General features: G+C 32.6%; 1 protein-coding gene across 5 annotated transcripts in view; it reads right to left on the bottom strand.

Annotated features, from left to right (window-relative positions):
• CACNA2D1 (calcium voltage-gated channel auxiliary subunit alpha2delta 1) overlaps positions 1-15,335 on the bottom strand; it is a gene marked incomplete at both ends in the record, with an annotated part of 496,553 nt that overhangs the window by 64,152 nt on the left and 417,066 nt on the right. For all 5 annotated transcript variants that reach the window (XM_079711931.1, XM_079711932.1, XM_079711933.1 and 2 more), the window contains 3 exons: positions 2,969-3,058; positions 4,217-4,266; positions 5,169-5,247. In XM_079711931.1, the coding sequence (XP_079568057.1) occupies positions 2,969-3,058; positions 4,217-4,266; positions 5,169-5,247 (219 nt within the window). The remainder of the gene's footprint in view (positions 1-2,968; positions 3,059-4,216; positions 4,267-5,168; positions 5,248-15,335) is intronic.

The raw sequence follows: 15,335 nt of genomic DNA, 5'->3' as shown, positions 1-15,335 counted from the left end.
TAAAATTAAGGAAATGACTACATGTAGTTGGTTGTATGATATATGATATACATGTTGGCTGTATGATATACATGTTGGCTTTCTACTTAATCCTAAGGAAGAACATGTGACCATGAAAAATCCTTAATTGAGTATGCAAATTAATATTTGCAATGAAAACTGTCCACCTCAAAGAAAGGCAGATTACAGATAATTTAGAAACCTAGTATCCAAAAGACACCAAAATCCATGGATGTTCCAGTCCCTTATATAAAATGGGTAGTATTTGCATATAACCCATGCACAACTTCCCATAGACTTCAAATTATCTCTAGATAACTATAATACCTAATAAATGTAAATAGTTGTAAATACAATGTAAATGTTACGTAAACAGTTGCCAGTGCCCAGCAAATTCAAGTTTTGCTTTTAAGAACTTTCTGAAATTCTTTTTTCCTGAATGTTTTCAATCTGCAGTTGGTTGTGCCTACAGACATGGAACACACAGATATGGAGTACCGACCGTATGTGTATATGCACAGTTTTAAAAATGGTAGCATGGTATAAGATAAGGTATATATGGGTGCACTCTTTTTCTTTGCATAACTTTTACATTTACAGAGAATACCATAATTTGCTTCTCAATATGGTAATATGTGCTCCCCAAATGAGATACTAGTTTTCTAACATACTAGACAAATTTATGGATGAACTTATTTGTGCCTGACTTCCATTTTTTCCCTCCTTCATTAAGCAGACCAAAAAAATTGTACTCTATTCCAAGGCACTGTGCAAGTCTCTAAAAAAGAGAAATAAGATTTCTGCCTCCTGGAATTTGATGTTTAGTTTCTAGGGTGCAACTCTTTTCATCTCTCTAACATAAAGAACGTCACTTTGTCTCCCAAATAAAATGAACCCTCCACAATTTTGTCCCAGTCTTGGTTCTGTTCTCATCTCCCATTATCTCCAAACGTGACTGAGGTATCATTCTTTCAATATACCCAGCACTTCTCCAATTTTCATACTGCACCTCCCCTCTCTGATTTCACTACTCATCACCAATTTTAGAAACCTTACCTAGACTCATATATTTAGCTAACATGACACCATCTTTTTAACCTCACTCTGCTCTATCCCCAAATATATGGCCTTCTTTCTTCTGATTTCCAGAGCTCTCTTCCTTTTTCTCATTATATTCATTACATTTTGCGTTGGATTATTTTTACCTTTTTCTTCTTAAAATAACTGTTAATTTGACCAGCATATATTTTGAATCTGCTCCATGTAGAGATTATAAACAAATATTTAGAAATGAAAGATGAGTCACTTTTTATTCTCAAGTCAGTAAAGTGAATGCTCTGTATATCCACTGACTAGACAATTCATTTGCTTCATTTGTTTCCTTTTTTTTTTTTTACATTTAGTTTCAGCTGGTAGAACAGCATATTTAGAACCCAAATCTCTTCCTAAAGTCATTTGTGCTATCATTAAGAACCTCACCAACAAGGCAGACATGCTGGTTAATGAACTTCTGGTCATAGGAAATACAACAGGGCATAGTTATTGACTCCTCCTATCATACTTTGTCCTGTGATGGATTTGGATACGTGAAACATTTTGACCATAGATTTAGTTGACCATGTGACCTTAAATAAATATGTGATGTCAAGGAGGAACACTGGACAGTAATTTTAGTGAGGGCTTGAGGTAAGCAAGCTTCACTTTATCTTTCTCAGCACGCAAGGCTGCTGCTAATAGTGCCTATTTTTCTTCTAACTTCCTGTGTATGTTTATTTTACAAGAACCAAATGATAAGTAATTCTAAATGGATTGCATTCTGCCCTTTGGGTTCATCATTGCATTCAGAAAAGTAGTATCAGCATATAATTGAATTCCAAGTAGGAAAAGGGGTTATGGAATTAGCATTTACTTTTCAGGCCTTAATATTTTAAGTCTCTCCAATATATTACATTAGTAAAATTGTTAATAAAGTCTTTTCTAATTAAGTTAAGCGTATGAGTAAATCTTAAATATGATAATTACTATTGATAACTTTCATACCAGGACAGTAAAAATTATATTAAATCATGATTTCCCAACTTTGGCCCTATTGATATTTTGAGCTGGATAATTCTTTGTTGTGTGTGTGCATGTGTGTGTGTTGGGTGTGTGTGTGTGACTGTTTTGTGCATTGTGTGGGATGTCTAACAGCATCCCTGGCATCTATTCACCGGATGCCAGTAGCAAACCCTCCCTATTCAGTCATGACAATCAATAATACCTATGGATATTTCCAAATGACCTGAGGGGTAAAATTACCACCAGTTGAAAACCACTGCTTTGAAATTTGATGGCATACCTGTACTAAAATTTCTATTGTGTAGTGGACAGATTAACATGTTTTTATTTGTTATTTCACACCAGATTTGATTACTTCAATGGCTATTTCCATAAATATTTGGGGTTGAATCTAAAGCAAGAAATTATATATGAAGAGTTGGTTAGGTTTGTGATTGTTCCAGGATAGGGTAAGATACTTTCTATTTAACTGCATGTACTTCTGAGTTTTGTTGAGTCTGGTTTGAGATATGGAGGATATACATGCTTCTGCTAGCTGAAGTCTATTTTAAAAATACCTTCTTCACAATTCCTGTTCAAAATCTGCAGTAATAGGTATAATTCATGTGACTTTAGTATTTTTTTACATAAAAATTCAAAAAGTTATCAAACTGGTCTTAAATTCAAGATTAGAGGTTTGAAATTCTACATCCTCAATGGCAACTGAAAAATAGCACTTTACATCTGTGGTTCTCCACTACATATGTCTACATTTTTATGTAAATTATCTAAATTCTAGCAAAGAAGGTTGTGACAGAAGGAATTTTGAAAGGGTTTCATGAACAGGAAAAGAGAAATGGAAGCTAGAAAGAAAGAGAAGTCAGCTGTGTGCTTTTGTTATGACAGTTTTTGGTTGAACAGCCTAGCTTACCAGTGCATCCAGGTATACATTTGTCCACTGGACTTGCTTAGCTTTGTCTCCTGCTAAAACCATTGGTCTTCCCAGAACATCCAAATATTCCTATATATACATATACATAAAAAGGAGTTACGGTGGTTGAAAACTAGAAATGCAGTGCTAAAAAACCCCCACAAAACTCCACAGAGAAAAAATTATCTAGAGTTAAAAATGAAGATGGAATCAAAATTATTAAGAAAGTTAATAATATAATCATTCAATTCCTACTTTTCGTACTCCATAAATGGTATGTCTGCATACTTAGAATCAACAATATTTGACTTATATTATTTATACAATGTATCTACCCCAGTTTTTTTTTCTACTAACAAAATATTCTCTTTCTGAGGTTCAGCCAACAATAAGTGAAATAGGTTCCTTGTGAATTGTTTTATGTTAATCTAAATCTAAACTATTTAAGGCTCTGTTATTCACTGGATGGAACTACACAAATTTGAAATAATAAAGCAGCCACATACTTGTTTTCATATCACAGATTATTTGGCTGAAATTCAAAACTATATTTAAACATATCAAAAAATACATGAAATACTGTGCCAAATCTAGACATCAGGCTTAAATGCAGCTGCTGTTTCATTTCAAAATTCAATGTATTCAGTATTCATTTCCACAAATGCCACATTATCTGTGCTAAATTTTGACTTAGTTCATTTTGTAGACCCTCAGTTATGTTTAGAATTAATGAGTTTAAGCAGCAATTTAGGAATATTTAAAAATAATATATATTTAAATTAACTTAATTGCTTCAATCTCCCTGGTTATTTAACAAGCATGTTTTCAACTGAATGGTTGTAGAAGAATCATCTCCTTGTTGTAAGTTGTAATAATTATTGTTTACTTTTCTATGTTGTACCTACAACTTGGAGAAACTCATTTAAATAATTTGCAATAGAACCAAGTTGAAATTATGATAAGATTGTTAGTAAACTGGTTGTATTTAATTTCTATTATGTTTTTAACATCTGAGAAGAAAAAAATACTCATATGTTTTTGCCTGGGTTTTGGATGTCTAAAAACTCTTGGAACCTTAATGAAATGAAAACCAGTACATTACCATGATACTCATCATTTTATTACAAATGGAATCGTATGAATCATTTATTTATTTTCACCCATTTTCTCCATATTGAGCATATTTAAAGCAGCGAAGAAATATCCTAGTTTGAAAAAATACTTTAAACAAGTTTTAAAAAACCATACCTGAGTATTGATTCTTATTGCTCCAATGGAAGGAATTTCATAATAATAACCTGAAATATATATATATACAGATTTATACATATATACATTACAATATAATAAAGGACCACAAAATTATTTTATGGCTTTGTAGGAGACACTGAGCACTTCTAACTGAGCAAACACTAAAATATCAACACCATTGATAAATCTGGAAAATGCTTGATGAATGTATTCTCATGGCAAATACACAGGCTTTAGGAGAAATTTCACTACATTTCATAGATTGTATAAAACAAATGTTATTTTTCTACAAAGCAGTAGGGAACCTGGTATCATTACAATTTTTTTCATTGAAGAAATTATTAAAAATACACAATGATGGGTATCTAACAATTATTATATTCATATAAAATACCTGCCTAAAAATAGCTTTCAGAATAAATCTATGTTCTTTTTATTGCCATGTGGCATTTTTCAAATAACATGTTTTTTTTTTTTGTCTGAGTATAAAAGAAATATAGGTTCACTACACAAAGTTTGAATTACCTAGGAATGTATAAGAAGACATTTAAAAAAACAATAATTTAACCACTCAGAGAAAAAACTGTACATATTGTGTCACACTTCCTGATATCTAAGTTTTACATAATTCAGATATTCTTTCATTCTTAATTCTTCATGTCAAGTTATATTTGATAAGCATCATTAGTATCATGCAATAAAACATATTCCTTTATAAATGTACAATATGATCAGATGTCTGCATTTTTATGTAATGTAACACTAATATCAAAGTTTCTTATGTGTGTGTTTTTTAAATAGAAAACATCTTCAGCATCTTATTCTTGCCTTGATTCCTATAAAAAATTAGCTATAACTTTAGAGTATTTTAAATGATAAGATGTAGAACTAACAACTACTAAATTCTTCTTCTTATAATAAAATGTGGTCAAGTAAACAGACTTGTTACCTTTATTTTCACAGGCCATCCACTGAATAGGTCCTCTGTCATAATTATGTTGACCAACTGAAAATGTGAATACACGTACCTGGTGAATTGAAAAATGGGTATCTGTTAGGCTGCATAAAATTTAATTGAAAGGCAAAACAAAAGAACTAAAATAAAAAACGTGTAAAAGCATGGTTTTCAGTTAATAAATGTGACAAGAAAAATTGAGGCCACTAAATCACTCAGGAAGGCACCAGAGAGAAACCACATAATCTACTGTAAATATAGACTTCAGTTACTAAATTTAAGTTAGTACTTGGGTGCCCTGCACCATATGTCAATCCTGTGGCAGGATCATGACTAAGGTTTCATTAGTAGAAGTGGCATCTTTCAGGTTCAACCCAACTTCACCTGTCTCACTTGGTTAAGACATATTATTCACATATTTAGCTACTGCAACAACAAAAAAAAGTCCTATTTCATAGGTATGAGATTATGAAAATGTATATAGAAAGGCGGTCATTATACTTTTAGCTGCTTAGGGTATTATACTTGATGGTTTCACTACTTTCACATCATAGAAATATTTAGGATGCACATGTATGATTATGATGTTAGTCGTATTACTTACTTTCTATAAAAGATGACTGGCATATATGATAAATATTTTAAGCTCCTAGCATTTTTAAAAAGAATCAAAATATTGACTGTTTCTAATATGTAATATGCAAATATTTAAAAATTTAATTGAGATAGTATTTAATTATAGTAATTTATATATTCATTGGAAGCCACTGAATTTAAATAGTATAAAAGCATAGAAGATAAATTCAATGATGTCAATAAGTATTTAATAAAATGGCTATTTGACTTATATCGATTTTTACCAATTTAGTTATCTAAGTAAACAGGTACTCTAAGTTGATCATTTTAGCTTTTTCTAAAGATAAACAGGCAGAAAATCACTTTTCCATGAATTTATGGTCTGGTTTGAACTATGTTGAGAGCTTTTCCCTAACTCATGTCGACTGACTGTTTGAATTGACATTTTCTAACCGTTTCATCTGTTTCATCTTTTGCACAACTGCAGAGCACAAATCTCAAAAGAGATTTCACATCTGTTCTCTGTTCTTTTGCTGGTCTTGACTGCACCGAGATCACATCATGACAATCCTTGCCCTAAAATGTACATCAGAGATATTGTTTCACTTGTAAAGTTTTACATGAGCCACCCTTAGGTCATCCAGGTTTGCCTCGGCTAGTTATGTGAGAAGCCATACGTCAGAGTTTTAATCACCTCAAATTGTAAGGACAAATGACTGGTTCTAGTTTAACAGCAATTGGTGACACCCACCTCTCTCTCTCTCAATCCCTCAAAATGCAAAATGCACTCTCATTTCCTTAAAATCTTCAATTGGGTCATTTTGGGGGCTATGTATTTCAATGTAGCGTCACTACTTACACCGTAAAACTTACTCCTAAATGGAAATATTTGTATAAACATGTTGGCAACCCTACTAACAATTCAATTTAACTGCCATACCTTAAAAAACTGTCACGTGAATTCAGGGCAGGGAAACAATCAAGATGCTCCAGAAAGCACTTGGGGATGGTTTTCATAATTAACATTTGAAAGCATGTCTCACACTTTCAGTTTAAAGCACTGCTTTGTCTGGTCGATCCTATTACCACGACAGCGTTCCAGTAAAATGTTTCCCATAGAATACTTTTCAGTACAAAGAAATAAATAATAAGACTAAATGAATTATTATATCTACATCCCTAGAAATCAAGCATTTCTAATAACATAGAGGCTACACTTAGACACACACCATGTGTTTATTTTGACTGATGTTATTCATCAAATAGTCCAAATAAACACAACTCAGCCAAAAAACATACTAGTAAAACACCACCACCAAAAACAAAACTTGTTGTTTTATTTGTTTTACTACAAAAGTTTTGCCTGACCCCCATTGTTGGCCTCCATGGAGACCTCAGAAGTTGTTCAAATTAAGGAATTCTGCATCAGAGCCGGGTGTCGAAGTGTACATTGTCATAATTAATTATAATTTAATAAAATTTTACTGCACACTAGGCTTTTTTTCCTCTCTCTCTCTTTATTCATTTATCACATAGGTCCTTCCCTGGCTATTTGAATATAGGCTGCATTAACTGATTGAATCATTCCCATATTACAAATATATAATTTTTACCCCCTTCTCAGTTGTGCTGCAATGAAGAGTTGTGGCATGTGGACACTCAGCTGCGGCACGCACGCGGGATTTAGTTCCCCAACCAGGGATCGGGAACCCGGGCCCCCTGCATTGACAGCATGGAGTCTTAACCACTGGACTACCTGGGAAGACCCCAGACATTTTTAAAGACATTATTTTTCTGAAATTTTCCTACCAATGGTTATTAAAATATTAAAAATTACAAATTCAACCTTTCTATAGTTTCAGCAACTGCCTTACCATTACAATATTTACAAAATCTTTCTAACGTTTCTAAAATGCTTATTTTTCTCTTGGGGGATACACACATACACACAAAACATATGCATGTAAAAATTTAATGATTTTATAGATTATCTTAGAATTTTCTGAAATGATTTTATAAATATACATTTTGTTGAGAAAATTTTAATATAAATCACTCACACTTTTTAATTCCTTATATGACAGTGAAAAAAATCAATGTAAACATTACTTCAATCCCAGGTGCTGTACCCATGCTGAATTTGGCTTTGCTTTACACATTTTAGCTAATTATGTAATAAGGATTTTAACTTCATTCATTTCATAAGGAGGTGTGATATTCAACATTTCATAGTGCATGTATACACAATGAATTGGTGAAATTTGATTATTTTTATATCCTAACTTTCCACTTGGAGTTTTAGATAGTTTCATTCCTCCTATTCCACACTATATTACTGCCACCCCGTGGAAGAGTTAATGAACTAACTAAAATTCCAGATGCCAAATCCACAGAGATGATTGCTATCCCCTCATTCTTCTGGTGTTTTTCACTTCTTTAAGTGTACCATTTTTCCTTAGCTATAATTCTGGGGAAAGGAAAAAATAAAGTGATTCCTTGAAATAGGCATGATTTAGAAATTAAGGTAAATTACATTCTCAAAGATGTGTATTTTTAGAGTTCTTTTCTTATTAGTGTATTTACATGGTGTTACATAAAAACAAATAAAATGACATATAATATAACTTGAAACACAATGTGCAGTCATACAAGCAAAATATTTCATCTGAAGTCTCCATTAAGCAAATTATTACTTTAAATCAGGCCTTCATTAAAGCAAAGTTAACTTTACATTGATAATTACAATACGAGATCCATGTAACAAATACATACTGGAGACTTCTAAGTGAAACGTTCCTAGAAAATTTGCTAAATGATCCTGAACTGGTTGATTTTAGGACATGTTTCAGAATGTTCAGCTCTGTGAAGGTCACATATGAAACATACAGAGTTATAGATGGCTTTGAAAAATATTCTTCATAATGCTGGAGTCTAGGTCTCTAACAGAAATAATGTGCAAAGGTAGTATTGAATAAACGCTGGCTAGGGTTAAAAGGGTTCCAAGATTGCACTACTGTATCTATTATAGTGCCTTATACAGAAACAGAAATAAATATTAAATGAAAAAAAATTAAATAGCTAAATGAGTGGTCTTAATGTTTTCCCAGAGGGACATAAGACAAACTTTGATATCATCTGACATATAAATCCGTTCATTATTATAATAGAGCCAAAACCGGACTGATAGATGTCTTGCATTTTATAATTTGGGTTGCTTCATATACTTATATCATGGTAAATCCATAATCTTTTTCTTTTATGTTACGCTGACTTGCTCAGTGGAGATGAGCAAACTTTTTCAGGCAAATTAAAGTATGTATAATACACTTAAACCATTTATGTGCTGTATTATTCCTAGAGAATGAAAATAACTCAAAATTATTGACTCATGGTTACTTATATAAGAAGATTCACAAAATAAATTGTAATTTGAGAGCATATTTAATAAAATTAAACTTAAAACAATTAAAAATCAGTCTCAATTATTAGTTGCAAATTTATATAATTCGGCCTTCAGTTGGTTCAAAAATCATTTTTTCTCTGAACAGAACATTATAATTCCAAGATGTAAATTTGACATGTGAAGCCTGACCTACTTGATCAGAGAAAACTTTTAATTAACAGCAAATCGGGTTATTGATTGGTTTCTTACAATACACCACTGATTTATCCTTCAGTTCTAGACTTCCGCTACTCTGGTTTTTATTTTGTCTTGTTTGTTGAAGACTAAAATACTTGTCTTCAATTAAGATTTTTCCAAAACCACAGGGTCAACCTATTTTTAAAAGCCATAGGAATTTCTTGTTTCCCAGCAGAACCCAGTTACTGGAAACTGTCACCTCAACAATTATCAGTTACCCAGAGTTCAAGTTTAATTTACAATAGGCAAATCTCCAAGGAATAATGGAAATGAGACTATGAAGAAAGCCAGTAAAACTAAAATAAAAACTTCAGCTATCGACTCATGTTAGAAAAATGATGTCAGAAATGGGTTTTATTAATTTACTGTGCGTACTAAAATTTTTGGCATGAAGCCTATAAAAATACTAGATTGGACTGAATATTTTAGGAGAATATTCTACAGTGGTTTCCATAATTCACAAGTTTACCAGAATCCAGAGCATTTAAAATAACCTACATCTCTAGTTTTATAGCATTATGAAATAAATAAGTGTCCAAGTGCACCTTTCACACTTTATTTTATAAAGCCCAGTGATCTGAAAGGTTCTTACAAGCCTGCAAAGATCTGATGGCTTAGTTTAATCCCTCTTAGCCTCTTAAGGCTGTGAGAAATATGTCCCTTAGCAGTAAAGCCTTGCTATCCGACCAGAAGGAAAGATCCTGGGTGGGCAAATGATGATTGACATGGCCACAAGCCTGCCCTGGAGAGAGAGACACACACAACCAGACAGTGCATTCCACATGAGGTTATGAAATTTGGACTGTATATCGTTTAAATGACTGAGTTTGCCACGTAGTAGCCGTTTAACTTTCAACAAGTTCCTTAACGTCTCAAATTTTGGGTTTATTTCCAAAATGGGGATGATGTTGATGGTAATAAACATCTTTTGTCATAGGGTTATTACAATTGTGAATGAAGTAATACGTGAAAATCTTTTGTATTATGTGGAAAATAATAAGCACAATAAATATTATCTATGGTAAGAAAGATGACCATGACGATGATGATGACTACAATGTCTCGTACAGTCAAGCTATCAGAATTCAATGAGGTAACATTTTCCATTAGTGGGATACTAGGCTTTCGTGCCTTAAAAAGAACTTAAAATAACTTGAAGTAACACCTTCCCAAAGGAACAAATTTGGCTTGCTTTATTGCATTTAGCAATAAACTCCAAAGAAAACGAGCCAATATTGTCTAAATGCCATTGCGTCCATATAAGATATATCTGCATGGAATTGCCCAGGGTCTGACGAAGGCAAGAATTTCATAAGTGACCTTGGAATTAGTCTGAGTAAATCACACAAAGCAACTTTAAAAAAGGAAAACAAAATGCAGTAGGTTTTGCCTACATGATCTTAAAGCACCAAGCAGATATCTCGCTCACATCTCTTGCATGTGCGTACGTAACATAGCTACATGCCTCAGGATTATGTTGGTGTTTAAAAATTTTAACAATTATAATGAATCACCCTTGCATTATCAGATTATAAGGAAGTAACTTTGGGTTTCCCTTCCCTCTGCATACATTTATAGGACTTGACACAGGAACAATAAGCTATGGACACATTTCATTTCCAAGCAGTTATAGCTCTGCAAAGACTATTGTCAGCAGAGGCCAGGAAATTAGCAATAAACTGATTTATGTCAGGTGTTCTTCTTGGGTAATGCTAAATACTTCACTGACACTAATTATGAGAATACTCATGAAAAACTATGTGTTGGACTGATGAGGGTGAATGGAGAGGTGCCATCAATACAATTGTTTTTTATATAAACTTAAGCCCTCCTTACTTACTTATAAGATGACATATCCAAGAGTGGAACATAAATTTCACTCTACATTCCACTTATAAGGAAAATATTGTTTTAAATTATTTGCTTTTAAAAGAGCAAAGCTATTGAGTTTTTTAACATTTATGAATGTTTTATAGTTTACCTTCGAGCTTACTTATTGCATATTTATATTTATGTATGCTGGGCATCCTCAGTAAATATACTTAGCAACCGCTGTGCGTCAAGCCCTTGCTAGCCTCTAAGAAGTCAATGGTAGGTTTACAAACGAACACAACCCCTAGTTCATGGAGCTTTTAATAGAGGAGAGTTCAAGATAACAGGTGAATAAATACATAATTAAAATAATAAAAAATGGTAATCTGGGAGAAAGAAAACAAAGAGGAAAGATGGTGCTGAAATAGAGAACGATAAAGAAGGTGTGTGGGGAAAGGAGACCACACTAGAAAGACTGAGCGGGGAAGACCTGCACAGAGATACATGGCAAGCAGAGTTCTCAATCTGAGAAAGCAGCCACAGAAAAAGCAGAACAGAATGCCTCTCCTGGTAGAAAGATTTCACACAAACAAAAGGCAATCCCAATTTTAGGTGGCACAATTCTACCTAGAAATTATTTAGAGTGCATTTTTTGCACTCTATGGCTTAAGTCTTGCAATATATTTTGGGCTTAATGTAATACTTGTTCTCATTTTTCATTGGATTTGTTTTAGTTACTAAATTAAGGACTCTGTAAAATGTATGGAAGTAATATTACTCAGACCTGAAGAGAATGTACCTGAAGGCAATGAATTATCAACATTAATTTTATTCTAAGAAAGCAAGTGTAAATAAATCTGTCAGAGAGAAGGACACATACACACATGCACATGCACGCACACACATGCATTTTAAGTTAATCATCTCTCTACTGGGCCAGTGTTACTTGTAATTATTGTTTTCAGCTATACCATAAGTCCAGCATAAATAATATACTTGGTTTTTAGAACACAGGTACAGTTCCTAATCTAAAGCTGAAAAATCTTTTGGAAACTGTTAAAAGTGCCAAAATACACGAAATGAAACTTTTCAGAAGCAGTGTATTCGTTAAACAGTATTAAATATTCTACAAGTCTGAAGGCCCTTCATTATCACTTGTTTGAACATTCCTTCCAAAGGCTTCATTCTTTCCTGATGGAGAAGCCAGGCAGAGACAATTGAGAAGGCAATGAATTATTTGCCATGAATTATTTTCCTTACCATCTGTTGAAAAAGTAATTGACAGTTTTCACTCTTATTGTATAAAACACACATGCAGATTCAGCCACTTGTGATTTGATTTAGATTTTTGCAGCCTATATATTATTTCTCTCTACTATTTTGGATATGACAAAAAAATAGAAAAGACTGAGAATTATTTTTTAAAGAATTAAAAAAAATGCATCTATTGTCAGACAATTATTTTAGCTATGCATTCTTTATTTTAAAAATTATTCCACATCTATCATATGCTTTCTTCCCATTTGTTCTTCTCTTTTGATTTACTAGTTATTTTGAAATTTTCATTTTATAGATTTTGAATGCCTTTTTATTTTTGATTAATTCTGAGAATTACCCTAAGAGTCCGAGAACTATTTTCTAGCTGGCTAGACAATCTTAAGTGTGTACTGCTAACCAAAATCCCTTTGCTATTATACAGAAAATCAAATATTTTTAATTTTCCTAGGTCTGGGAATTATCTTTCAACTCTGTGTCTGGTTTTACTTTCCTTTATTCATTTGTTTGCACTCTACGATAGAGGTCATTTTGGCTTTGGCACCATTTTTAAGGAAGTCTTGTACACATGGGTGAGCCCTAAGGAATGGCATAGTTGCAGGTAAAGATTAGAAAGTGAATGCATTTTAATGTGGAACAGCTGTGTGAGGAGATTACCATGGACTCAGTTTAAACTGTACCTATCTATAATCAGGTAGATTAATTCCCAAGAGTAATACATTTCAAAAGAACCCAAACATTTTGTTCTAATTCTTAAACCTTTTGGCCTCATTAAATTGTGCTGTATATCTGCAGCCTCATTCATCAGCTCTCTGGATGTATCTCATCACACCTACCTGGGTTGCTCTGAATGATTTCTAATGTCATCTGGATGAAAAATGACTTTAAATGAATCATTCAGCAGCCACATTAATGTCAAGCAAGAGGCTTGGAGAGAAAGTAGGATTCAAAGAGTAGTTTTCAGATTTTTTTTCTTTAAAAGCTCTCCAAACTTTGTGACTTTGTAATTTTGATATTTTTAAGCTACAAGGGAACTTCTATCTTGAAGAGCATACTTTAAAATAAAGTTATAATTGAATATAGAATTTTTAAATGTATTGAAAGTTTTAATTTTACTAACTCTATCAAACTCAGTTTTATACATCAGCCATTTGAAAGATAATGTGGCTAGTGAAGTTCTGAGTTGATAAACTTATTATGTAATATATGAATTTTGCAGGTAAAGAATTGGTCTGTCATACCAATACCCATCCTTAGATGACAAAGATAGGCAATGATCTTCCATATCAGTGTCTGTGGCAGCAAATCTCTCAGACTGGGTGGATGAATGGAAGGTATAGAGAAGTCTGAATAAGGCGGGAAAGTTAGAAAGGGTTTGACAATTCACCCAAAACCGTTTGAAGCCATGTTTGAAGATGGTGGAAAAAAACTCTCTTATACATATAAACACTTTTTTTAGTAGGTACATTTACACACTATTTGCACACATACACCCTTGGCATAAACAATTAACTATGTAAATGTTGTCTTGACAAAGTACAAATACACTCAAAAATATAAGTGAATTAAAAGTGGTTGTCTGCCATCATCTATTTTCACTGTTAGTGGACACAGAACATACAAATACCAAGAGACAAATTTTGTTTTTAATGTGGTTTTCCCACATTAGGAAATTCGAAAAGTCACTGAACTTGAAGTAAAGTGCATATGAAATGTGGTACAACAATGTTTCCAGAAATATAATTCCTACTTGTCCAATTCAGATATCTGTGCTCTGTATCTCTCTCAATCCCTCCTCTTTCAAGGGTCTCCATCAATTATCTTTTCTCTGTTTTGTAACTATAAGATTTCTTGTCTGGGTATCCCTTTACCTTAACATATAATATATAATATAATATATATATATATAATATATAATATAATATATATAATATAATATATATATATAATATATAACATATAATATAACATATAATATAACCTTAACATATAATAATGACTTGGCTCTTCCATCTTTAAAAAAACAAAATGTACGCATGCACACATGTGTGTGTGCACAGCTTCACCCAGAATTGACTGTCTTATTTTTTTCCTAGTATTTCTTAGCAAATTTGCGAAGATTTTAGAAAAATTAGTTTATGTTCAGATTTCTACTTCCTCATGCCTTAAGCACTTCTCAACTACCTGTTGGAATTTACTCACTGAGCCTTACATAAGAGAGCTAAGCCAAAGTTACACACATGGTCCCTTGTTCCTGGAGATACGATGGACAGAAGGAATGTCCATTTAAAACAGATATAAATATGTGTGCATATATCTGGGTATGTAAGTACGTATACATGTATGAGTGTGTATCACAGAACTTTGCTACACCACTGAAATTAGACTCACATAAAAAATGTAGTACCTAATTCCAAGGACATCTTAACTTTTCTTAGCTAATCATACATTTATTTTAAAATCACAGAAACTAAGCACTGATTACTTAATTTTCATAGTTGCTTTGGAATTCACAAAAATTATATGTCCTTAGGAGAATTGTGTGTCCTTAAAGCACAGAAACATTCAAAGGCAAACAGCAGGATTGTTGAGTAAGATTAGATTCGTCAGTTTTACAAAAATGAATTCAATATGAATAATTTCTTATGTGGTTTAGCATGTTGTAAAATGCCTTTGTTTAAAACGTGGAGTTCCCATAAAAGGTGAAGGGGATGAGAAGCAGTGATTCAAGATAATAATATTTAGATTGGACATTTTTAGGATAGAAAAATGATTTTCAACTAGCTAATTCTTCATATATTCAATCAACTGAACAATGTGTGAAAACAGAGGGTAGAATACAATTGTTTTCCTTATGG

The sequence above is a fragment of the Hyperoodon ampullatus genome (genome assembly GCF_949752795.1).
Source record: "Hyperoodon ampullatus genome assembly, chromosome: 9".
NCBI classification, from domain to species: Eukaryota; Metazoa; Chordata; class Mammalia; order Artiodactyla; family Ziphiidae; genus Hyperoodon; species Hyperoodon ampullatus.
This window is presented reverse-complemented; position numbering and strand designations above follow the sequence as displayed.